Genomic DNA, 27544 nt, shown 5'->3' with positions numbered 1-27544 from the left:
AGGCCTGCAACAAGGACAGAGATGTATTGATGAGGAACCAGCTAAAATTACAGCACCCAGCTCAACAATGCCTAAACTGATGCTAGCTAAAATATTCTTTCGTTACAAGAAGAAGAATCAATTACTAGACATGCTCTCTTTCTAAGAAGCCATGAAAGTCTATTTGCAGCTGTATGGAACAGTGACCATTAACTAGCCATAATAATTGAGAAAAGAAACCCAGCAAGACTCCTATACCACTTAAAATATAAAATGAGAGCACTAAACAAAATACAGGTACAAAGCACAGGTAAACACTGACACATACAACAATGCTGGAATGAGACCTGTAGCCAACCTCTGATGTGATATTAGGTCCATTCTGTATTATAGAGTATCAAAATGGTAAAGGGAGCATGATGACCAATCTACAATTCTGCTAACTAAAGGGATTCTGGTGTACAGTACAGGAAAAAAAACTGTGAATTAGAGAACTAAAACATTGAGGCAATATGAACAAGGTATGTATTTGTTTTCCATTTTGATGGATAGTTTTGATGCACAGTTCAATAAACTTCACAAGTCACATCTGATATAATAAAGTAGCTTTATTCATCCAGTTTGGCTGGCTGTATATGTGCATGCATGGTAAAGCAGTTTCTCTTTCTGTTTACTTCAGAAAAGCAAGTCCCTACCCTGGGTAAACTTTTTAGCTTTTGTAGCCTGTTCAAACAAGATGGAGGCTCTCTGATGTTAAAGCACTCATGGATGTTCCCAAATAAAGAGCATCTGAGAAGTTCTTAGTATTATTCTAACTTTTTGGATCCCTATGGTATCTAGTTCCAGAGTACTATATTTAATGGCTGTAGAATTATTCACATATTTATTGTGTACAGAACTCTGTTTAATATATTAATGTTGTTTATTGTCATTACTTATGGACTTGCTTCTTTTTCTTAATTCCTACTTCATTCCATTCCTTGAAGTTCCCGAAGTTATCATATAGTATATAATACCATGCATACCTGCCATTTATAGTGACAACACAGAGAAGCCTAAACTAAATTATTGCCTAACATCAGGTTTCTAATTTATGCAATTAAACAGTTAAACAGTGGAATTTTGTGGTCACTACTCAGCATTACGGTCAAAATATATATACTGTATCTAAATGCCACATCAGAAGCTCAGTCTTACACACTCCCAGGCAGGACTTTACCCTGTTTCCAGTTGTCTTCTGGCTCTTAGAAGAGAACAGAAAACTGCTCTAATAAAATATCTAAAGAATTGTTCAGAGAAATTGATATGAGGCCTTTTGTTTCTTTCTAATACTCAAAAGGTCTTTCTCACAACATCTAAAAACAGAGCTATGTTTTTCCACCTCTTTTTGCGTTTGTGAAACTGTAAACCTTATTTGTAACCTCTTGCAAACTACTCATTAGATATAGTTAGAACCATGTCTAGAGATAGGAGAAATGTAGAGGGGATATGTTCAAAATCATCTTTTTAATGACTTCTAAAATGACAGAGAAAAACTGATTTATCAAAATGACAGAATGACAGAAGTTCATTATTTCAGTATGAACCTAAGCAAAAACCTGGAAATCAAGACATTGTCTATGCCCAGAAGTCAGTAGCATTTTTTTTTTGAATGAGAACTACAGTGACTTAGAAGACTGACTACAAAATGTCCAACTTCTATCGAAAAGACCAGGAAAAAGTATATTTAAATCACCAAGGGGGATTATGATTTACACCTAAGGTCTGTATTCAAAAGATTTTTGTGTCATTTTTATCTATGTTTACACAATGAAACACTTGGTCTTAAACACAGTTGCTCTGAGTTCTAACAAGGAAGATTTGATTTGTGAACGCATGCATTTTAAACGACTTATTGCTTTGAGGTTTTTGCAATGATAGATCCACTGTTTTTAGAAGAATTTGCGTGAAAATAGTACAAAAGTATATGATGTGGATTCAGAGGCCACACTGAATGCTTTTTATGCAATAAACCTACACTGTTTACATAAGACTAACAGAAGAAATTACTAAACAGTACACTCACCTTCATCGCTAGTTGCTTGCTGTTTAACCAAAGTCATTGGAGATCTAGCTGGGGGTTTATTTAGTGGATGTCGCCAACTTTTAGATATTTTCTTTCTTTCAGCTTCTGCTGACTGAAAAGGAAAATCACAACTAATTTAGCATAGAATTCTGCAGTTAATTTTGATGAACAAATCCAGTCTCCTATAAATGAGCACAGATACCAGTTTTGCATGTATTATCAGGGTGCCCAAGGTACCTTTAGTGTAACAATAAAATATTTGTCTCTAATGCAAAATACAATCTCTAACTAAGAAAAAGCAATCTTTTGCACACATTAATTATTTGACGTGTAGGTTTCTACAATCCTTCCAAACTTACAGAGCATAAATCCTGGTTTGTTCAGGTGATGTTTGAGAGAAAGAACAGCCCAAACAGTTCTGGAAAGCTAGAAATATAATGTAGCCACTAACCGTGTTTTGGAAAATGTGGCAGCAATCCACTGACTTCATGTGTGACAGAACGCTAAATACCTGAGGAAACGCTATCCCTTGGAAATTAAAAAAAAATAAATCTGAAGTTGAGATAAGAAATTAAGACTACTGACATAGGATTAACACACTGGGATATGAGGAAATTCTTTCCTCCCTCAAACACCCTTATGTACTTTCAGTTTGAAGTTAGCCAAGCTTCAAGAACTAAAGCCACGCTGCAATCTCTAGAAGTGCAGCATTCCCAATTCCAGATCTGGGTGCCATGGGGGATATCACAAAGTAAATCAGTTGCTGGTCACAACTGGAGATTCAGGAGTAGAGGAAGCACAAGTGTACTGACAAAAAGTTGAGAACAGTCTCACATGATTTCTATGGACCACCTAACTTTGCTCCTCAGTACCTGGAAAGCAACCCAACGAGTTACACGTGGCCATTGAATGCTTTGAGGGTTGAAAATTACTTCTGTTAAGTGTGAAGGAAATTGCAAAATGAGATAGCATTTACTGTGATAAGCAGAGGGAAGAAGATGAGGTTAAAGCATCATACAGGTTTATGATCTAGAAGTTGCCAACAAATTAAAAAGGGAAAGATCTGCCTCTTTAATTGCATTTGTGCAACGCACTTTTAAGAAGTTATAACAAAAACACATGAAAGAGTAAGCAATTATAATGGAGAATAGCTGAAGCCTGTTATGTGATATGTGATATATAAATTGCTGAGAGGCACTGAAAGAGACTAATAGAATCTCCAACACACATTTATTAAAACTCCCAAAACAGAAAAAAAAATCGTAAGTGCACACTTTGTGCCTGTGAAATGGTCAGTGTGATTTTACTTACACCTCCAAAATCTAATTCCCATCAAGTCTGGCAATCTGGCAGTAGACTGCCTGCTCTCTCTCTACCAAACTGGGAATTTGCCAAACTTAGCTTCTGTCACTACCACTACAGCTTTTCATTTTTCAATCTGCTTCCTAAAATCAAAGCTGCCCACCCTTCATAGCAGAGTAACAGCAGTAGAATAGAACGGAATAAAAAGAATAGAACATTTTAGTTCATCTGGAAGTTCTTCCTACAAAGATCAACAAGTCCAACTGCCTGACCTCTCAGGGCTAATTAAAAATTAAAGCACATTACTGAGGGCATTGTACAAACGCTTCTTGAATGCTGACAGGCACAGGGCACCCACCAACTCTCTAGGAAGGCTGTTTCAATGTTTGACCACCTTCACAGTACAGAAATGTTTCCTAATATCCAGTCTGAACCTCCTCTGGCACAGCTTTGTGCCGTTCCCACACATCCTGTCATTAGTGACCAGGGAGAAGAGACCAGCACCTCCCACTCACTTCAGCTCCTCAGGCACTTGTAGAGAGCAATGGGGTCACCTTTCAGCCTCCTTTTCTCCAGACTGGACAACGTAAGTGTCCTCAGCCTCTCCTCATAGGACATACCTCCAGCCCTTTTGCCAGATACTTTCATATATAGAAATGTATAGAGAAGTATACTTCCACATAAAAATGGGTCAAAAAAAACAAACATTTTTTGAAACATAGGTACATGATACCAAATACAGCACTCATCTCTAATTGCAGTTGACACAAAACTTATGGGGAGTGGCTGGCTCATCTGAGGGCCATGCAGCCACCCAGAGGGACCTCAACAGGCTGGAGAGGTGGGCTAAGAATCTCATGAAGTCCAACAAGGAGAAGTGCAGATACCTGCACCTGGGGAGGAACAAACCCAGGCACCAGCACATGCTGGGGGCCACCCAGCTGGAAAGCAGCTTGGCAGAAAACCACATGGGACTCCTGGTGGATGCCAAGTTGAACGTGAGCCAGTCGCGTGCCCTTGCTGCTACAAAAGCTAAATGTATTCTTGGCTGCGTCAGGCAAAGTATCACCAGTAGGTTGAGACAGGTCATCCTTCCACTCTTCTCAGCATTGGTGAGGCTGCACCTGGAGTTCTATGCCCAGTTCTGGGCCCCTAGTACAAGAGAGACCTGGACATACTGGAAAGAGTCCAGCAGAGGGCCACCACAATGATCAAGGGACTAGAGCACTTCTCATACGAGGAAAGGCTGATGGAGCTGGAGCTGTTCAGCCAGGAGAAGAGGAGGTTCAGGACAAATCGTATCAATGTGTATAAATACCTGAAGGGAGGGTGCAAAGAGGATGGAGCCATACTGTTTTCTGTGGTGCCCTGTGCCAGGACAAGAGGCAATGGGCACAAACAGGACCACAAGAGGTTCCATCTAAACATCAGGAAGCACTTCTCTACTGTGTGGCTAACAGAGCACTGGAGCAGGTAGTCCAGAGAGGCTGTGAAGTCTTCCTCATTGGAGATCCTCAAAAGCCATCTGGACATGGTCCTGTGCAATATTTGCTCTAGGTGTCCCTGCTTGAGCAGATGGATTAGACCAGATGACCTCCAGAGGTCCCTTCTAACCTAAACCATTCTGTACTTCTGTAATAATTTGTATTTCAGGTCAGTAGCAATAATTAGAGCTGGTAGCTGTGTTAATACTGACAAGCAGTGAACACGGGAATAGCTTGAGAGTAGTGACTGACAGATCAAATTCACAGATAAAGAACAAGATTAGTAGAAATCTAAAATCAGATGAAAAAATACGTCAACAAGTAAGCTCCAAAAACATTCTGCTTTTGGATCTGAATTCCCACTGTTGCCTGAACACTTCAGAACACGCTCAAATTAGCACGAGATTAAAATCATGCATATTCTTAACTGCTTTAATATGGATATCAGTTCTCACTAGGAACATGTTTGTTCACATTTCATTAAATCAGGAATATATTAATATAATGATGAAAACTTGCTTCACATACACTGGATGTTTCCATGCCATCATCTTCATCCTTTTTAGCAACAGGCACTTCTCCATGTTCCAAGATACTTCCACAGCTTTCTAGGTCACTGACATCATCCTCTGTAGAGACATTTTCCCCTTTACCTGGGTTTTCCACCTCGGAAGTATGTTCCTGTGACTTTTGGAATGGTATGGGTGACACAGACTGATACTGAGATTTCAAACTCTCTTCTTTTCTACAGTCATCAGAAATGGGCACACAGGCCACTGAATCTTCAGATGTAATGACAGAGTCATTGGAATCTGCCCTGTCTTCATCTTTGATTTTTGTTTTCTCTAGTGCAGGAACAGGACTGGAAAACGAGTCTGAAAGGATGCTTCCTGTGGATCAAAAATATGATTTGTTAATAAATCTCACTTTATATTAGTGCATTTCATTTCAAAACAATATGAATTATTCAAATACAAAACACAGTTCCTCATTAAGGAGTCACACAGAAAAAGCAGGCGTTAGAAGGACATTCATAAAAGTGGAGCACAGGTTTGACCACAGAATATATTCAATGTAAAATTTAGAGTTTGGAGTGTGAAATATAGCTTTAATCTTTTAATGGGTATTTTGTGTTTGAATTACAACAGTTTTAAGTAATTCAAAATAATCAATATTCATTTAGTCTGACAGCCCACATGCACTTTATACTGACTAGAAAAAAAAACACAACAATATAAAAGGTTGGTATATTGAACTTTATACCCTGCATTTATACCTATTATGCCAGTTTTACAAATGAAAATAAACATCAACTAATGGTTTATAATTAGGAAAATATATTTCAAACAGATACCAAGAATATTCTGAAAACAGCACTGGTCTAAAAATGAAAGGCAATTAGCATAAATTTATAGTTCAGCAATTTACCATAATTCTATATTTCAGTGATGCTGAAGGGTGAATTTGTGGATTTTGTTGAAATTCTTTATCTGCGGATGTTTCAACAGGTTTCCATATTTTCTAGGCTGTTTTCCAGACACAATAGTTTGGAGAGCTGACCCAAAAAACATGCTTTTAAAGAACTCTATTGCCACATATCACAGTGAATATTGGTTCAGCAGCACTTCCAAGGCATTACAGAAAATGGTCTCTGAGGTACTTTTCTTTACAGTGGTTATATGAATGTGCTTTTCTGAAAAATGACTTTGTCAGGTCAAGTGTTTATAAGATTTAGTAATATAAAGCCCATCCGATACCAAAACAGAATCTCTGTGTATGAAGACTACTGTCCTTATGTAGCATAATGACTGTACTAGATGGAGATGACACAGGACAAACCACTGGCTCCTATGTGAATATCGTCACTTCTAGTGTCATATCAAAAAAGGTCCTTTCCTCTACACAGGTCTAGGAACCACCCCTCCATAGCACAAAGGAAAGGACAGTGCTCCACTCTTCTCTGCTTTTCCTTCTCTTGTCAAGGAGCACATGAAGTCAGGTATCTAAATAAGACTAGCTCCTCCGTGGTCATGAACACTCTTAACTTCTGATAAAGCTGGAGGAAGCTCTAAAGGAATAGCATCTCAAAAGGTGGGGAGGGAGTGAAGTTTTTTAGACTAGACTAGACCTGGAAAGGCTTTAATAGAGCAACACCTAAATTTAAGAAAGAAATTCTCAGCTTCCATTTTGGAATTAGCACTTTGGTATCTTTATGAGGTTCAATCCTTGCTTTTACCACCTCCAACACAACTAATACCAACACAACTAATACCATTCAAAATCAGGGAAAGAGTCTCTGTATATACAACCAAATTTTAAATCTGTGGGACTGTTCCCAAACCTAAAGTTAAGACTGTAGTTTGCCTTTCTGAACAAGAATGTGAAACTATACCTGAATTACAATGAAATTCAATGGTAACAGAAGGAATAAATTCCAGAACAGACCAAGCATAAAACTATAAAATCATTGTGGGGGAAAAAAAAAAGAAACATCCTTGACTTGAAAAAGCCTTTGTAACTTGCATTATCAGACAAAATAAGGGAAAATTACAACTCTTCAGTCTCAGAGCATTTTTGCACAAGTATGACCACTTTTAATATGCAGTATTCTGCATGTAGCATATTGGAAGCATATATGTTCTGTAACGTTTGCGTCACTGAGAGTTTCCATACCACTTCCCACTTCTTTTTTTGTATAGCCAATAGTATAGTCAATTTTGTATAGTCAATTGAAAAAGTATAATTTAAAAGAATCATCCTTTTTGCACATTTGACTAAAACAGTTTAGCTGATACTACTCTCAGTTCAGAATATTCAGTTCGGTCATTCACTCTTACTGAATCAATCTTCTCTGAATAACTTTGTAAGTACACATTTTTAGTATGCTACTTAGGGTTGTACATTGCTTTAATATCCACTAATTTATAACATTAGAGTATCAACACTCTACAACTTACAGGTGAAAAACCATTAGTCCTTATCTCACCTGCACCCTTGGCATTATCCAATAAATGTTGATCCAGCTGTATTCTACCACTGTTTTCTTCTTCCCCAGAAGGCACTCCTGCACTTAGTCGTCTCACTTTTTCTCGTCGTTTTTCATTGACCTTGAAGTCATCAGTAGCTGCTTCAGTGGCTATGATTTCTGCACCAGTTACCACAGCAGACAGTCTCTTGTCCTCTGGAGTTTTAAGCTTTTTAGATCGAGATCTGGTGTGCTGGAAGCTGTTATAAGAGATACTGCTGTCAGAGTAGAATGTCTGTCTTGGATAAGATAAAATGTCTACCAATATATATATGTCCCTTTCACCTGCTTAAAGTCAGAAGAAAAAAAAGAATTTTTCATCTTTTTGTATTGAGATGGTGTTTACAATTTATTATGTGATAGGTTAATGATTCGATTTGACCTTTTAACCTTTTATCAATATTCTATGACAAAACTTAAACTGTAAAAGTAAAATAACCTTAACTATTACTTAATCAGCATCCAAACTAGCTTTTTGATGACCCATTTTTTTGAACATGAAAGAGACAAGCCCTTATGAAAGTAATGAAGATAAAACATTCTCAAATGCACTAAAACCAGGTCATATTTCCAACCACCAATGCCAGTACAATAGCAGTCTGAATACCCTTATAAAATATGGTCTGTTTACACACCATATAAATTTTTATATACATATTAACATAAACAAGCAGCCGAATAAATAAAAAATTCTAGTCACCAAATATTTCAAATGACTACTATATCAAACAATACATTTGATAATGCTTTTTAAAAATCAAAGTTGAAATAGTCTAGAGTTTTTGCACCCTCAGAATCAGAAGAAAGAGGTTGAAGCAAGAGAGATGTTAGCCACTTTGAGAAACTGGTTTGTTATTTATGCGCTCAGGTTAAGGGTAACAGCAGATTGGAGTCGAGTTTCAAATTCAACCATGTAATACAGGAGAAGATGATGTTTACCTGCTTTATAGAATCATAGATTTGTTCAAGTTGGAAAAGACCTCTAAGATTATCTAGTCCAACATTTAACCTAGTACTGACAAGTCCACCCCTAAACCATGCTACTAAGTTCTACATCTACACGTTTCTTGAAGACCTCCAGGGATGGTGACTCAACCACTTCCCTGGGCAGTCTATTCCAATGCCACACAACTCTTTCAGTAAAGAAATTTCTCCTAATGTCCAACCTAGACCTCCCCTCCCTCACAAGTTTGTGAACAACAAATCACACATCAGGTTCCAAAACTGATGACACAGTAGTGATTAATTCCCAACTACAGCAGGAACTTAGACTCTAAACACCTCCAGAAAAAACATTTTGCTATCCCTTCCCTTTTATCATGTGTCATCTAAAGTACACCTTTCAACGCAATCTCTACAAAGTAATATTAGAAATAGTATCTCTACAAAATAGTAATTCAAAAAAATTTGCCAAAGTATGACACATGGCCATCCATCCACAACAGCCAGCCTAATTACTGTTTACATGCAGTTCTACTGTAGCAAAGTATTTCAGCCATAAACATCGAACTTAAGCTCTGCATGTCACTATATTCATGAAAATTCCCATACATATTTCTTCTGTTTTCCCTCTTTTGAAACTTGTATTATTCTCATAATCAAAATTATCATAATTTCAATCATACAATCGTAGAATCACAGAATGGCTTGGGTTGGAAGGGACCTCATAGATCACCTAGTTCCAACCTCCCTGCCAATCAACACATTACAGTAGAAATTAAGCTGAGTAAACATTTCATCCTCCCTTCACAATATGCATTTTTACCATGGTTCAATAAAAGCCAACTGAAGAATTAAAAAGCATGGGAATTGTGTTTATTAGCTCAGCTCAGTGCATGAAATCACACCATGTGTTCCCATGCTAAAACTTTCAATACATTTTTAAAGTCTTTTAGTTAAAACTGCATTGGAGTGTAAACTTGCAGTTACTCCGTACAGTGAAATTTACTGTAAGTCAAATTACCTAACCAATAAAATTTCTCTCTCTCACTCTGTTTCAGTTAATATTATACATGCATTAAGAAATTGTCTGTTCCAGCTTCTTCACCAGATGTCTTCAAGAACTCCTTCTATCCCACAAACTATTATTAGAAACACCAGAAAAAAACCAACGTTATATTCTTCAACTATATTTTTCCTCTACAACTGGAGTTGATTCTCTTCTTTAGAGGTTGACTTTCCTACCGTCTTCTTCAAGAAACAAATTCATTCACAAAGAAAATGAAGAATTCCCAGTTTAAGAGCAAATCAGAAAGGTAACTATGTTGTAAAGCAATTCGAAGGAGGAAAAAGATCTTAAAAAACAGTATTTTTAACCCAGTATGATTCTCTCCCTAGAAACTAGATACCAATAAAACAGTACGCTCTAGGCTGGAAGCTAAGTAGATCATTGTTAGATAATGAAAAAGAAAATCCATAAAGATCATGTTAAGTAGAATCAAAATATGAAAGCGGTAGTGCACAAACAAAATTTTGCAGTGTAAAAAAAATCATGCACACATGAATGAAACAGATCCTGCTATGAAACTGCTTTAATAGATCGAGGATTTGACAGCTTCAAGTGACAAACTGAAACTTTTTTCTCCTATTTTTACTAGTGGTGTCAGCATAAACAACTGGGATTTAGACTGTCCTTATGCCAAATTCTGATCTCTCATTGGCCTGTGTTAGATGCAGAAGGGTTATGGCTGCTACACTGTGAGTCTGCCAAATAAGCAGTGATATCTCCATGGAGCTAGATGGCAGTGAGGACTAAGACTGATGCTAGAGACTAAACACAGCTGTTGGGATTCTGCCACAGCTTCATGACATGTTTTTCCAATTTAATCTCCATCCAAACTGTGAGGAGACTTCTCCTCTGTCTTTTGTTTGCAGAAGTCACTAGAAACAATGGCAACCATCCACTGAAAATTTTTCGGTAATAATCTTTACTAAAGGAAGATTCTAAACACCACACTGGAATGTGTTTTGATGATCTCCATACTCATTAACTTCAGCTATGCATATAACTTGTAAGCTAAGAACAAACTTTTCACTTAGTCACTCTGAAGGACTTACTTGTCCCCACATCCATCTTAAAGGAAAAAAAAAAGCACTTTAAGTAAATTAATTAAAATAGAATTTCGGAGAAAGGAGCACAGAGGAAGCAAAAAGGAAATTGACTTCATATTGAAAACAACTAAATGAAGGATAAAGAAACAAATACCACTTGGGAAGGTTCTTTTTCTTTCTTCTTTGCTGCCAGATCTTTACTTCAGGTGTTGATTCAGGAGTAGGTTTTGTATGATCTATGGTATATAAATCTTTGCCTTGTTTCCACAGCTGGTATCTGTCCGGTTGAAACTTCTTCACAAAAATGTCCATGGATATCGTTACCATGTCTTTCCTGCAGGTGCACTGCAAGAGAATACAGGAATTTTTAAGTGACAAGTTATGTAATGTGCCACAGTTTGCAGTAAAGAAAATCCAGAATAAAAATCCCACAACTGAAAACCAACTCTACTTCAATCAAAACTTTCTTTCTTTTCCGTCTTCCTCACTTCTTCTGCGGGTAAGGAGTGTTCAAGAGAAGATGCTATCTCAACATATGTGACATTCCAGGATTCCACAGAGGTACTTATCGACACTCCATTGTTTTATTAACTCTCAAAATTAAGACCAAAAAGAAACAATAGCATTTCTTTTAGATCTATTAACTGTTCTTGATAATTTTAAGTGTAATATGTTGAACCCAAAGACTGCATATATATTCAGTAGCATCATAATTTTCTTCTTAAAAATTATGCATGTAGTATCCACCTGTCCCAAAGGCCTTTGCAGGCATTTATAGAGTTCTAACTTTTATACCTCTTCTAAAGAAAAATTTGACAATTAGGAAATGCACACAAGTACCATACCAAGTTTCAGTTTTATTCAGGTTTTCTTACAAAGAGAAAAGGATAAGCAAGAGAGGAGAGTAGACACTTCGGAACACTATGTTTTATAGTCTGGAAGAGTGTTATGAACCTGTAATCTGCCATTCTGTGCAATGTCCACCCTAAAATCTCATACAGGTCTTCCGTCATCAACTTTGTTTTGGTCCCTGACCAAATATTTTATACTGTTTTCCTTTACAAATTCTGCATATGAGTGGCATATTTTAGAGTAACTGAATTAACACTGAACAATGATTGTGAAAATCCGTAGGATTCTTCATGGAAATACTGTAAATGCTAACAGATGATTTTAAAACTAAAGTTACGTACCTAATACTCCAAAATACCTACTTATTAGGAGACTGCAATAAATAAAACAATATGCCTGTGGTACCTAAACTATTCAGATTAAAAGCAAACTGACTGGCTAAAAAAAGAGATTCTTAAGTGGAAAAACTTTTAAAGAAGTTAGTGCTTTAGCTAAATGACTCTGTAAAGGTGCAAAACTGAGAAGATGTTTTACTTCAGGTAAATAGGTATATACAAAAAAATGGTAAATGCATAGGTCTGCCACAGTTAGTTTAAAAGGGGTGATAAAACAAAGAGGGTGTTTACTCACAGAAAAATTGAAACACTTGTGACTGAATGCTAGCATTCTATTAGCTTGCTTTCAGTATGCTAGATGCAAATTCCTTTGCCTACTCTTTCCTCCTACCATTTCTAACCTACCCTTCTTCCGCTCTGAAAGCATAAGCAGTAAAATGAACACAAGGAATCTGAGAAGTATTAAAATGCTTGCTTCATTTTCAGTATCTTCAAAAAAGGTTAAATAGGAAAACATGAAGGCAAAAGCTAGAACAGAACTGAAATTATATAGTAATGACTTCATGGAAAGTTGCTGCAAAAACAGTCTTTAAAAATGCTGCAAACACAGTCATTAAAAATAACAAATTTCAGTCACCACAAGGTATTATTTTTTATTTAACATCAGATGAGACCCAGTCTCCAGGTAGAACTATTTTATTGACTGACTTTCTAATCTTAAGCATACAAGTAAACTTAGTATTTCATTATTTGAAACTGTTATGCCAAAGCGATATTGTTTTCTTTTTTCAGAAGGTAATTCTGTTCTTCTTTCTTGCTTTGGAATACTTTTATTTATTTATTTATCATTAAATGCATAGTTCCATGGCACGTTTCTGAATTTACATGATGTTCATTACATATGCATTAATGATGTTTATTATGTATGACATTTTCCACTGGATAGTTTCCTCCACATTTTGAGCTCAAAAGGGAGTGAGTTTCTGAATAGCGATGCCTAGGGTCTCCAGGGACACAAAACGAGATGAGGTATGCCATACCCATATTTGATGCTATCATTACAGCTTCATTCCACACATTTCCTATCAGATCCTACCTGACTATTGTAATCAGAACAAATCAGAGCACTGTCCCAATGAAGTCTATCACTACTGCAGTTACGTATGTAGGGACTCACACAACTATTGTGAAGCCCTGTACGACCTGCAGACCAGAGCCAACCACAAAGCTAGCATCAAAACCCTACTTCAAAAGATGCCAGAAAAAAACTTTCTCAACTCCTTTGACTCCATACAGCTATTAGAACTACACAGCAGTCTGATTTTTGCTGGAAATGCAGAGTTACTACCACTGCAATAGACACGGTTTTAGCAGAATCTGACATAACAGATCGGAAAGTTCTAAACTAAGTTTTTAAGATAATTTTTACAAACTTTAGTTTTTCTAAAGAAATAAATGGTTCAATTTATAACAAATAAAAAATACTCCAAGAATAGTAATGTTATCACTTTAAAATTACATTTTTTTAATTCATGTTTACAATTTTACTGTCAATTAAGTCCCACATTCACCTAACAAGAAGGCTGTAGTAACTCATCCGAATGCCAACATAAATATGCTGCATTTTCATAATACTGCCCTCTAATGGAAGATTGAGTAGAAAGAAGAAAAAATGAAATTGAACATTTAAGCAGCTGCATTTTATGATAGTTTTTAACCAAGAGTATCTGCCTAGAATTTTCTTTTTTCAAATAACTTGTATACATGTACATGTACACACATTCTGCAAAAAGACTTAACACTATTTGAAACAGTGTCTCATTCATAAAGTACCCTGATCAATCACAATGAGCAGTAAAGGGAAAGGAATTGAGATATCTGGACAGTGGAAAGCTGCAGATACAGTCCACTATAATATTTTTCACTTTTAAAAATAGAATTTGTAACATAGGACAAGACATACTCCATTTTCTCGTTATTTAAGCATAAAATCCTTTCAATTTCAAGACAGATTTCTACACACGTATTAGATTTTTATTTTTTTTTTAAGTAAAAATTAAAAGGATTACTGTTTTTGCTGTTAGACATCAAGGCTTCTGACAGTCTGGAAAAAAAGTCATTAAGTCAAAAGAAGAAAATTCATCAGGAAAAAATACATTCCATAATGTATTCTATAATTCTATGATAATAACATATGAAAAGACTCAAAATAAATTATGTCCAAATGATGCACAGAACTTCTGTCTTTCAGTAAGGTTTGATTAATTTCCGCCAGTTTCTAACAGTATTACTTCAAGTGATTTAAAAAGAGCAATCAGATACTAGGAGTACCATTGACTTTTTTTTTTTTTTAGAAGTTTTTAAAACTTCTAAAAACACATACCTCTGAGTAAAAAGTTAAAGAGAAGCAACCATCATGCTCAACTCTACTATTGCTAGCCTGAAAATATAGAAAACACAGAAGACAACCTTCTAGGCACTAAAGGCTGTAAATACTTGGAGGTATCATGTTACACAGTGAAAGCAGTTATGATCTGAAAATCATTTCTGCTATTTTTCCCTAAATTATGTCAGGAGAAAAAGAAAAAGAAAAAAATAACAGTGGCTTTGATAAATAATCTGGAGGAGTGTTTCTTGGGTTCTTCTTGAGGGGGCAATGTTCTTTTCTCATGTCTCATTTGACTGACAGTTACATGGCTTCCTGCTTCAAAGAGAAAAAGGTGACTGAAAGCTTCTCTCTCCAAAGTAAAACTAAATGTCATTCTGATGGAGAAGTCTCTAGTGACATAGGCACAGGGACATGCCACTAAAACACTCACTACAGTACTTTAATGGATGACAATTTTAGAAGCATGCAATATTTTTAAGAGTAAATGCAAAATCAAAGTTGCTAGACTAGTAAAATCATATAATCAGAAAAATTAGAAAAAAATTTACAAGTCACTACTTCTATAAAATAACAAAAAGAACAATAACCCACCCCAGTAAGCACACAAACATAATTTGTCCCATGCCACTGTCTACCAAATGTAAGTGCTATAGGAGTTATCTCCATCATTCAGCAGCTGTTTGGTGGCAGATTCACAAGAGAATGACAAAATGGGTAAGTTTAGAACATCCTAGTCAAGACTGAAATGCATTGATAGACATGAGAGATCATCAGGTACTAACTACACAGTATACCTAACGCAGCCCTTCATGTAGATAAAATATTATTCATCAATAATGTATGCTCACTACGCAAAAAAAGCATGTAACATGCAGTTATGTTGGTTGGGATCCCATTTTATTCAATGCAAGGAATTATTTTCTATATTCAGTATAATCAGTCTGATACCTATTCTTCAATCAAAGATTAGTACGACAATCAAAGAAATTAAGGGACTAGAACACGCTCTCAGTCTTTTGGCCTTAGAATTAACATCTCCAACATAATCATTATTATTATTATTATTATTATTATTATTATTTATTCTCTCAGCTTGAAGGTAAGCAATTCAAATGACTTCTGTTAGTAACTGCAGACCTTTATAGCACTGAATTGGAAAAAAAATGTATCAGCAACTGTAACTAAATGGTATAACTAAACATGATATATATTTGTAATGAGTGAAAACTACCTCGGAGAGACATGCTCAGCCAAAATATATTATTTTTTCCAAATAAATATTATTTGTGAATGGAAAAAGAGTAACTTTTGTATTTAAAAAATTAAGTTCTTCCCATTTGGGGCTCTAATTCAGACAAATTGAAATGAATACACCAAGCTTCTAGATTTATGCATGTTTGACACAGAATCAAGCACCTTTTAAAATATTGGGATTTTTTCCCCTAATTGCCCTTACTAAGGTAATAGCAGGATTCCTGTTTTGACCAGCAGTATTTTGACTTACATCTATACTAGTAGCTCAAAAAAAACTCTTCAAAACGTTTTATGTCATTAAGAATCAAGTACACATCTTAAGGGTCTAATACTCTACCATTAATATTACACTCTCTCAAACAATCACATGGAATTTTTTAAACTATAGAAAATATTAATGCTGTAGAGGTTATGTTTTACTGCAGCAGAAAATAAATAGACAATTTATATTATTTTTGACTAGAAGAAGGTGAAAAGTGTTATAATATTTAACACATTAAGCTTAAGTAGCTGGAAGTTGTTGGACATCGTACTGCAACATTTCATACTCAGAATAGCATTTTCTTAATTAGAATGTGATTTTCATTACAACAGAAATCTACTTTAGTTTAAGTTCACTCAAGGTATTAATTTAAAGAATGACAGTTCATTCTTAGGCTAGATTTATTCCTTTACTTTGTGTAATCATTTCAGGAAAAAAAAATGTTGCAATTTGAAAACTGTATGTAAAATCTTTATATATCTGTGGGACAGCACCTCTGAGAATAACAGTCAAGAGAAATCAAGAAAAATTCTCTTCTTCATAAAAGGAGAATGGATATCTACAAATCATGTAACAAACTAACACATAAGCAGAATGAGGAAAGTAACCTTTATATCCTATATAAATCCCAATCCAAAAACATACTCTGAAAATAGTCTAATCGAGGTATTTCTTTTCATATACTTTTTTTCACATACTTTTCTAAAGTGTTTATAATGATTAAAGCTTTCTTCAAGGTACATATGCAACGATGTATTTATTAGATACATTTTATTTAATTTATATTCTCTTACCATCACTTTCATCTTCCCATCACTTCAACTGCACTTTTAACAGACTATTTCACCTCCTGTAAGCTACTCGTCTTGCAGTACCTGACATGAATAATGTTCCAAAAAATGTATAAAAGATATTTTGATAAACTTCGATTTATTGGTGCTGCAACTAGAGCTGCTTCCTGTGGCCTACCTGTATATGTAGAACAAGTGCTGGACAGGTATTGCTTGTTTGGAGGACTGGATTTAATAAATCCTAGTAGCGATTACTGTTCTGTGCTGCAGAACCAGTCGGTGATATGTTTTCACACCGACCTTCTGGCAACTTATAGGCACCATTGCAGAAACCTTTGGTATCAGTTAGCCATCTGTGCAAATTGCGATAAAGCAAACCATCCTTGGGTAAGTAACAGGGAATATGCTCAGTTCTCTGTCACATCCAGTCATACCCAACAAAAATACAAATTCAAATCACCACTCTCTTTAAGTTTATTTTTATACATTCCATGATGATTTAGGTAAATAAGAGAACAAAATATTTCGAATAAAATCATTATTTGTATTCATTTATGCATAAGCAAATAGCCTGCAATACTTTAAAAATAGTTCAGTATTTAAATAGTGCATTACAAACTATGTTTTTTCTTGATTCCTATTTCCAATTTATTTTCCACTTATACATAATGCCACCTACACATTCCTACACACACACACAAAAACAATTCATATTCAAAATATAAAAATGTAGAATTGATTCCACCAGTGACAGAAGCCATTGCAAAAATACATCAGTTTTCCTCCACAGTATCAGCATTCCACTGAAGCCCTGACAACAGAAAGACCGCCAGGAAACCACTGAAGGAAGCCCATCTCCTTTTACATACCCCACCTCCCCACTTCCCAGCCCTCCTTTTTGCTTATCTTATCTGCCAATACTGCCTTTCTAATTATACTCTTTCTTAGCTTTCATGACCCAGAAATGACTAAATAAAGTATTAGTTAGGCATGCATATGAGATGACCAATGGAATTCAAAATGGAAGCTAAACACCAGCCTATGATCCAAGGAACTTGCCAAAGATAGGTATAAGGTGAGGACAAAGATATTTCTACGCACAGAGAGAGAAGGGAGGGAGCTTTATATAATCATAGCTTCAGCAATTTTACAGGCTATCTGGAACTCTACTTTCAAGTTGTCATCCAGAACAACAGATTAATATACAGGGCAGCATTCTCACTTTTCAAGTTTTTACACCCATCAATCCAGTCTGGGGACAAAAGCAGGATTGTTGCAGTACTGTCGCGTTGGGTGCAGTGAAAACTGAGCATCATTGTCAACAAGGCTCAACCCTGTCAAGTACAACTAAAACAGTGGAATGATGCCTGTTTAAGGTTCTCTGCTGTTGTGTTTTGTTTTCTTTTCTTTTAAACATAGGGGAAATGCAATCAAGTTTTCACAACTACACTACCTTTGTGTTTCCTATTACTGTAAATCCTTCACTACTGTATTTCCTGACTCTACTCTTGGAAGATTTAATCATTAGCTTTTTATTCTGTATTTCCAAAATTCTTCTCCTCTCTTTGGAAGATTCAATTCTCTGTCCATTCCCAATGCCTACAACAACCCTTTGCCTGAAGTGTCCCTCTGCTGTGTGTCATTGCCCTCACACCATCCTTCTCTTACTCTGCACTGTCTCCTTTCCTTTTACATTTGGACTACATTTCCTCAGATCCAGAAGACAAAGGCAACTAACCACTAACTTAAACTACCCCACAATGTCTGTATTTTAAACAGGAAGAATTCTGACCCTTTGAAGATAAAAATTACTGTAAAGAAATTAATTTATATCTGTGGAAGACCAGAATTATGCAAAATATCTCTTCAGGTATGAACACAGTCTGCACAATAATGTTTATATACTATAAAATGCATTATAAACAAACTGTAGTTGTGGGGTAGCTAAAGCAGGTGCACTACAATGTTATTTCTAATCTTCATTATATAAATTCCACAGACATGATCATAAAATCACAGAATGGTTTGGGTTGAAAGGGACCTTAAAGACCATCCAGTTTCAATCCCACTTTCAGGGGCAGAGATGCCACCCACTAGATCAGGTTGCCCAGGGCCCCATCCAACCTGGCCTTGAACACCTCCAGGGATGGGATGTCCACAATTTCTCTGGGCAATCCATTATCATGGATTTATGTTCAGAAAATTTACTACTATCACGTATTAAAAAAGGAATACACAAATGACCCAGGCACAGAAATTCTTAACACACATATATATACTGTATATAGATATACTACAAGAAAGCAGGAGAAGGACTCTTTGTGTAGTGATAGGACAAGGAGTAATGGCTTTAAACTAAAAAAGGGTAGATTTAGATTAGGTATTAGGAAGAAATTCTTCACTCAGAGGGTGTTGAGGCACTGGCACAGGTTACCCAGAGAAGCTGTGGATGCCCCATCCCTGGAGGTGTTCAAGGCCAGGCTGGATGGGGCTTTGGGCAACCTGGTCTAGTGGGGGGTGTCCCTCCCCTCTGATTCTGTGATTCTATATCCTTAGCTGTGTAGTTACAGCAGAGCAAGAGTCATAACATATTGTATGTAAGAAGTCAGTAAAATGGTAAATCTCGTAATAAAGTGTTCTATTCCCAAAAAACTCTAAAGAAAATTGACTCTTTATCAATTCCACCTGGGGAAACACTCAGATTAGTACTCCACATATTGCATATTTAAGGGGGTTCTGGGAAGACTGACACATATATGCACCTGACATTAGTATACAAGCCAGAGAATAAGAACTTTTCCTGCTGTCCTAGAGGGCTGTTTGCTGGCTAAAATAAACTGCTACCTTCACTGGATGGTTTGAGACCATTTCCTAACACAATTGATATATCTGTATATGACTATTATTGTCACTAGTTTTTCCAGTAAGTCAAATTTTGTCTGAAATTTCAGATTATTTTTTTAAAATCATTTTAAGATTTGACAATATTTGAAGATACACAGTAATACAAACAGATGAGTATTTTTAACAGCAATTTGAATTTTACAGAGCTCCAGAACTAGCTGCCACTATGAATAATTATAGTTGCATCTACACCTGATCATGTTCACAGGTAGATCACATTGAAAATTAAATATTAAGACTCATCTAAAGCCTTAACACTTTTAGACATTCAACAGTGTTGCTTCTGAAAAACAACACAAAAAAATAGGGTAGATGACTCACTTATATTAATAAAAATATAGTTTTTTTTAAGTTTAGAAAGCAACTTTTTTCTAAGCATTTTAAAGATGTTCTAACATGTCATGATAAGGATACATTTTCTCAGATTTCACCTCTTAGCATCTAGAATGCTGTATTAAGAGATGTTTAAAACAGCAAATTAACTACTGTTAAATCACACTACATAGTGATTTCTACCAGGAGGAAGGAGAAGACAGCAATGAAATTCCTATTAGACAGAATAGCTGTGGTCAAATCTGACATGAAGCATGCAAAGCACCTTTATATTCATTAAGTTTCTCTAAGGTAAGTAATAAATAGCTGCGATAGCTTGGCTCAGTTTTTCAAGATTAGATTCCCCAAATCTGTTAGACATATATTTTGCAGCATCTGTAAACGCTGAGTCAAATAGCAGGCTGAGTAAAACACTGATTTGTTTATGTATCAATAACCTTACTGCTCCCTCTTATCAGAGAAAATAAGAACTAGAAGAATTAACACCTAATACAGATTTATTCTAGACTGTCAATCTCAATCGACTGAATCATTTTTTTAGCCAATATGATTCTTAAATTGAGTTTATGTCTCAAAAAAAAAGAAAGTAATACTAATTTGTACTCCTGCACAGCAAAACAATATTTAGCAAACCTATATGCCTTCCAAAAGACAATGAAGACATCTGCAGTTCCAGGCACCATCCAGCAATTCCAGAATGCTTTGCAAATATTAATGTGTCTTCCTGACAATAGAAAAGAAACCAGAATACAGACAGGCTTGTTTGTCAAGGTCGCATGGCAAGCCACAGTTAGAACTGAGACTTGAATATATTTTATTTTCAGCTCCCAGCTCCAAATGGTATACTTTATTTCTAAACTGAACAGAGGGAAAAGAGAATGATTTTCCCATGTGTCTTAAAAACACATTTATTTCAATGCTCTCCTTAACAATCCCAATTCTATCAGAGAGAGCAAAAAGAGGGCAGGAAAACATTAATGAAAAAAGATAATGATATGATCCTACCATGTATTGGAATAGGTAGCATAATAAAATTCAAATAATTTCCAGTGATCTACTTATGTAGCTTACCTCTTAATAACAGATGCTAAGGAAAGAAATAGTAGATATCCCACATTCTATCATTGTTTAAATCCATACCAATTAAACAATAGAGCATTGTAATTATTGTGATTAGAAGAAAAAAAGCAAAAATAAAAAGAAATCCTGTCAGAAACAATGCAAACAAAGAGCATCCAATTAGAACAAACCTCTATGCATGCAGTGTAGCCTTAAAGAATTGTCCTTTAAGCATCATTGCAAACAGCTAGCTACCTTCAAATCTTTTAAAGTCAGAAGAGTTAATGGCTGAATTAATTGTGCATTAAATGGTGTCCTAAGTAACTTCTAGGTTATATTTGTGTAGGTTTTAGCATCTCTACATGCCATATGAGCATTTTTCCACAAAAATCCCTACTAGAAGTCTAAACCTAATCAATGATTAGATAAGCAGGCAATGATCTTTCTAGCCCACTACTCATCATTAATTTGTTCTCAGTATTAGTTGTTCAATTAATGTCATGAAAACTTCCTTTTAGCACTACCATGAGTTAGAGAATAACAGATGAATATTTTGGTTGATCAATTATGCAGGAAGGATTTGTTATACTTCAAACAGAAACAGAATTACTAAGTAAGAAGGTATTATTTGCATATAGTTTGTGGCTACAGCTTCAGTTTAATCTGGCACACAAAAATTCATACTTTATGGTATTGCATTGCACAGCTTTCAAATAAGGGAAGATGACGAAGTATTCAAGTATTAGAATTTTGGTGAATATGGTATTTTTAGTGGTTCTGTTCTATTTATTGGGCTTTTACAACTTGAACACCCTAGCAATAATGAAAATCTTATTTAACAATGGCATGTCATAAATAAGGTTGCCTAGTATCTTCTAATTATTACATTTCTCTTGCCACTTGAAATTCTTCAAGTAACATTGCCAGAACATAAAACAATTTAAAATCTGATTACAAATAAATAAATAAATAAATTGCTTCCGGATGAGAATTTTATTACATATATAAATACATACTGTATTTAAGTACTAAAACCTTCATTTCTAACAAAAACAGCTTTGATCCTGCAAAAACCAAATTTCTTATCTTTTGGGGAATTCATCCAGCAGGCATACTTCTAGCCCACTTATTCTTGCAAACTGTGAAGTAGTACTGTAAGAAAACAATTTAGAATCTTAAATTTGTTTGAAATTTCCCCTCAGGCACAGGAACATTGATACCTGCTTCCAAATATAACCTGTTCAGTAATTGTCTTACACCAATATCTTAGAAGGATTTTATACAATGTTTTCCTTTTCCCACTACCTTATTACTTTATAGTGTTTTTTTTAAAAAAAAAGCTTAAAAGTCTTCTTTTCAAGGACAAGCAGGGCATCCTCCATAAACAGAACATTTCAGAACATTTTTTTTTCACTTGAAACTATACGGCTGAGAATAAAGTCGTGTTGACACATTGAGAACACAGACTTTGTGACACACAGGTTGTCTGGGTTTGGGAAAGTAGGAGAAGAGGTGGACATAAAATGACAGCAAGGCAGAAACAGCAGAACCCTCTAATACATTCTCCTCTAATACATACAAGCTGCATGGAAAGACTATCAAATTTTTTCTGTTTAGACACCAGCATGTTCTTCACACAGAACATCTTGCATGCCTATGAACCACACCCCTCAAATCCTACCAGAATAGTCAACTGGCAAGTTGAGCAACGCTCAACTATTCAAATTACTCAAATATACAACTTGCAAAAATGTAAGAGTTAAAAGAGTGGAACCAGAGTATCACATATTTTACCCGCCACAACGAAGAAAGAGTAGCTGAACCAAAGGAAAACTCATTGCATGAAGTACGCATTCAAAATAGAGTTAAACAACTCCTACACATTTTAGGAAGAAATTGAATGTGTTTCTGTTGACTAAGGCTGTCATACAGAAAAAAAAAAATTTCACTGATGTGAAACAAAGCCCCTTCTAGCAAGTACCAGCTTATCAACAAATACATCATTGTCATTAAAGATCCTGGAGAAACATCTGCCAATAGTCATGGAAAACTGAACCCCTTCCTGGAAAATATGAGTTACCAAAACAAAACAAACAAAAAATAGATAAACAGAAATGCTCAGTGTAAACAGAGACTGAATTCAATTTAAACTCCTAATGTCTTGGGGAAAAAAAAAAAAAAGACCATTCGAAGACAAGAGAATTCCCTTCCACTCAAGCAGAGACAGAAATTAAGGCATAATCATCTGGACAATGTAAGGTTTTCTGACTTACAGTTTCTAAAAGAATGATAATCAAATGAAGGACTTGACAGAATATGATGACTAATATTCCTGTTGCTTCAGACAACTGACCATGCCCTAGAGTTAGGAAAATAAACATTATTTCACTAATCCCCAGAGGGGTTTTACTGCCCTACTGATCATGGCTAAGATGCTGACAACTGTGCTGACAACTGGCAAGAATGTTCCTTAAAAAGATCCAACAATCCCATTCCAATGGTGGTCAAGGTTTTCAGAGAATGGTAAATATATATCTATTTAATCTGTTTACATGTTCAACAACTCATAAAAGAAAATGATTTACAGAAAACTAAGTACCACCAATTGTTACAATAGGTAAGAATGATTATGAAGCTGGTACACAGAGATCAGTGCGGAGCACTAAGAGTCATTAAATCAGAAACTGAAAGCCCTTTACTAACTACCCATATTGTTTCCGACGTCTTTGGCTCAATACATTTTATTAAGCCAGTCTGTTACAGGAGTGCTCTCAATCCATTAGCCCTTCTTCTTACAAAAGCTTGATATAGTTAATATTTCCAAGTATCAGTACTACCTGGAATAAAAACACTGACTTTCTAATACCATATTCAGAACTATGCAAGATGGTCTAATTACTAGATTCAAGAAATGTCTGGTAGTAAACTACACAGACAATAAAATTAGACAATTTTGAAAAGAAATAGATTTTATTCTGAGATTGACTTTGTGCTGCAATAGATATGAGTTTATTATTGCTATGCAATACTGGACTAATGTCCAGAACTAAAGAACTTCAAAACCCACACCTGTACAACTATCTGTAGAGAACAAATAAAAGAAAAGAAAGTCACATACATGCATGGTCTTTTTCCACACTCATACACACGCACAAGATCCTCCAGCTATTCTCTCAAGTTGGAAAGTTAGTACTACCAAAGATTTGTGTGGTTGCAAAGCATGTATCTTTACTGTCTTGGCTAGAAGACTACATTATTAACCTGTTTATACTAATTTATACCACACACCACCACAACTCCTCAGTGCTAACAGCTTGTGAAAACACATGGTCAAAACACTACTGTCTGCATTAGTCTGCCAAGGATGATTCCTGACATGGCAAGTGTGCTTAAACTACCACCCTTTACTATGCTTTAGTATTTTTAAATTTGCAGACAATTAAACATATGTGCTTACTGGCAAGTTTCCCTAAACATTTTTGTAATATGGACAGGGCAAAAGGCTATGAAAGTGAAGATGGAAGCCTTACATTCTCCTCTAGCTTGGGGTATGACTCAGTAGGAGGAATTTCTCAAAAATGTTACTAAAGACTGATCATTTATAGCAAGTAGATTCAAAAGGCATCACACTATATTATGACAATTTTGCCCTTTTCACACTGTATGCTTAGTTTAGTATTTTTCCTTTTGCTTTTTATTATTATTATTATTAAACAGAATGCAATAAAGAATACATGTCATTTTTGTCATTCTTTATTTTGGATGGCTGTAGAAGATAAAAGAATCGTTTAAGGTCTATATGCCTTCTTTCATAATTACTTTCTAAAGTAATCAGAACTGCCATCAGCCAATTGTTCCCTACATTTTGACGAAAGATCAGGATTCTACTTGTGGGAAAATGACAATATGATATGCTTGTTATTGAATTTTTCTGCCAAATGAATAGGAGATATTTTCCCCACAATACTGCAGGGAGATAAAGAACTTCTGTAGTCACACTATCTAATATAAACTAATGAAGCTTCTATAGCTAAACCAAAAATACGTCTAGTTCCCTTGGCCCCAAACTTCAGATGAAGAGTTCATTACAAGTAACTGCTTGACGATTTCAAGATAATCAGGTAATCAGCTTTACTTCTTCATAATCAGCTCATCTGGGATATTAAATATGAGTATTTTTAACTACGGGGTTTAGCTGAGCATAAAAACAAAAATACTGTGTTTCTGATGCTGCCACTTCCTTAATATTTGGTTTAATCAAATAGACATAAGACTTTATACATGGAGTTCACATTGCTGTGGATTTTACTTACAGGCCAAAAAATCTATTATTTTACTGATTTTATTCTACTCTAAAAAATACAATTATTTCACCTAAAATAAATAAAACTGTTATTGAAATTTAAAGGCTTTAACTTCAGAGAAATATCTTGCTTACACTTCATGCAAAACAATATTACATACATGCTTTTCACTCAGAAAAGCCTTTACAGTATGTCTGCGTTTGGCAGAGAGAGAATTGATAAGACCGAACAAATGGTCTTGTATGATATCCTGATGGCTTTTTAATCTGTGAAAAGTCTATTAATCAGACAGAACCTGTCCAAAGAGAGAAAACGATTTCTACATCAACTCTGTATTAACTTCCAACAGTCCCATACATTTCTATAAGACATTCCATCCACACTTGCAGCTAGCCTGAAATCTGTCATAAAAAAAAACTGATATCAGTTCCATACGCTGGCAGGTAGGAAAAAAACAATCTAAGATAATTCAACCTCATTCTGGCCAACTGTACTTCTGGTTTCAGAAGAACACATCTGTATGCTTTATACAGTCACAAAAAAAGACTGTAAATATAGATGTGTAAAAGGAAATCAGTATATGCAATTCTTTTATTTACGCCGTGAAAAAATGCCTTCCTATTATGATCTATTAACTGTAAAGAAGAAAACCCAGATAAATATATTCCCCATTCACAAATACATTCAGAAAAAAACATGAACAGCAGTAGCTGTCCATTAAGATATGCAAAAGCTATTTTTTGGCTGCTTGACACAGTAAATTGAAGTGGAAAAGAACGGGTTTGAAAGTACAGAACAAAAGTTCAATATGAAAAAGTCTTAACTGTTCTAACTGTACATGAAATACACTTGATATGGACTCAGTATTGCAAAACTGTAATGCTATGATCAGCTCAAGCCCTACTATGCCTTTAAACTCTACAAAGATAAGTTTCCTCTCTGCACAGCAGACAGTTAAACCATTCCTGTTAAAGGCAACTACTTCAATGTAGTAGCCAGCCTAAACAATCACTGTTTGTTTGTCATTTCCATCAGTTTTAACAGATCTTTTCCTCTTTTACTGAATATCTAACATTTACATTCTGCATCTGTTGTGATTAAGAATCCAGCTCTACAAATACTATTGAGTTCAAATTCAATGCAGCATCCAAAGTTCTGGGCATTTTCATTCAATTCAGATTCACAGGAGCTTCCCCTCTAAGTTCAAGTCTGGTATTCAAACGTGAACACTCTTCATATTGCCCTCAAAGTATCATCACTCTCATTTGATTCAGGCAAAAGCTATAATTATGTTCTTGCATTAACATGATTATTCCCAAAAGTAAAGACTGATGTCAAATTACATATCTTGATGATTTAGTAGCAGGACCAGCAGAAGAAATTAAACTACGAAGGGCATAAAACAGAATATGTAAATATCTTCAGTAAAGGATGGAAATGACCATGGAATTTTTATTTTTCACCTAACATTTTCCTTAGTCCCTGTTAAACATACATAAGTGCTTTAAGTTGAAATTCTAGAAAACAGCACTTTAAAAGTTTTGTGTTCAGCATGGGTCTCTGAATACTTAATAGGGTTATTTTTTATTTATATTGCATGTGATAAGACCAAATTAGATCATTAAATTTTAACATTCCATGGAGAAATGATAATGGCTTTCTGATGATGTCAGAATAGTTAGTATAAAACTTTTGCGTTTACTTTTCCAGTGTGATCAGCATCTTGTTTTATTGTGCAGATGTCACTCTACCAAATTATCAGATTGTTCCATCTTTAAGTAGATAATTCTATGCCATATGTTTGTCTAGGAATTAAGATTCTTGTATCGGAACATACCATATTGCTCTCTCCCACTAAAATACAGTTAAAGAATTAATGCTTAATAGACACATGCAGTGAACATCAAACCTGCCTCAGGGGAGGACATGACACAGAAGGAGTAAGGTTGCTTGATGCTCTTTACAACTGTAACCAATCCTAGTCAAAAAAAACTAGTAATTTAATCTCAAGGCTTGCACTATCAAGAAATCATGACAGAGAAGATAAAGGAACAGTGAATTACAGTCTTTGATAAGTTGTCCTTAAAATTACCTTCTGAGAAAACAAATAGTTTCTTCAGCTTCTGTTCATTTTCAGTGGATGCACCATGGAATA

The 27544-nt window shown here is 35.3% G+C and overlaps 1 protein-coding gene across 9 annotated transcripts in view; it reads right to left on the bottom strand.

Annotated features, from left to right (window-relative positions):
• The window catches only part of KDM4C (lysine demethylase 4C), a 286752-nt gene that overhangs the window by 119346 nt on the left and 139862 nt on the right, over positions 1 to 27544 (bottom strand). For all 9 annotated transcript variants that reach the window (XM_066989006.1, XM_066989004.1, XM_066989002.1 and 6 more), the window contains 4 exons: positions 11061 to 11251; positions 7817 to 8055; positions 5359 to 5720; positions 2045 to 2156 (listed from right to left, as the gene is read on the bottom strand). In XM_066989006.1, the coding sequence (XP_066845107.1) occupies positions 2045 to 2156; positions 5359 to 5720; positions 7817 to 8055; positions 11061 to 11251 (904 nt within the window). The remainder of the gene's footprint in view (positions 1 to 2044; positions 2157 to 5358; positions 5721 to 7816; positions 8056 to 11060; positions 11252 to 27544) is intronic.

This window comes from Anser cygnoides, chromosome Z (assembly GCF_040182565.1).
Source record: "Anser cygnoides isolate HZ-2024a breed goose chromosome Z, Taihu_goose_T2T_genome, whole genome shotgun sequence".
NCBI classification, from domain to species: Eukaryota; Metazoa; Chordata; class Aves; order Anseriformes; family Anatidae; genus Anser; species Anser cygnoides.
This window is presented reverse-complemented; position numbering and strand designations above follow the sequence as displayed.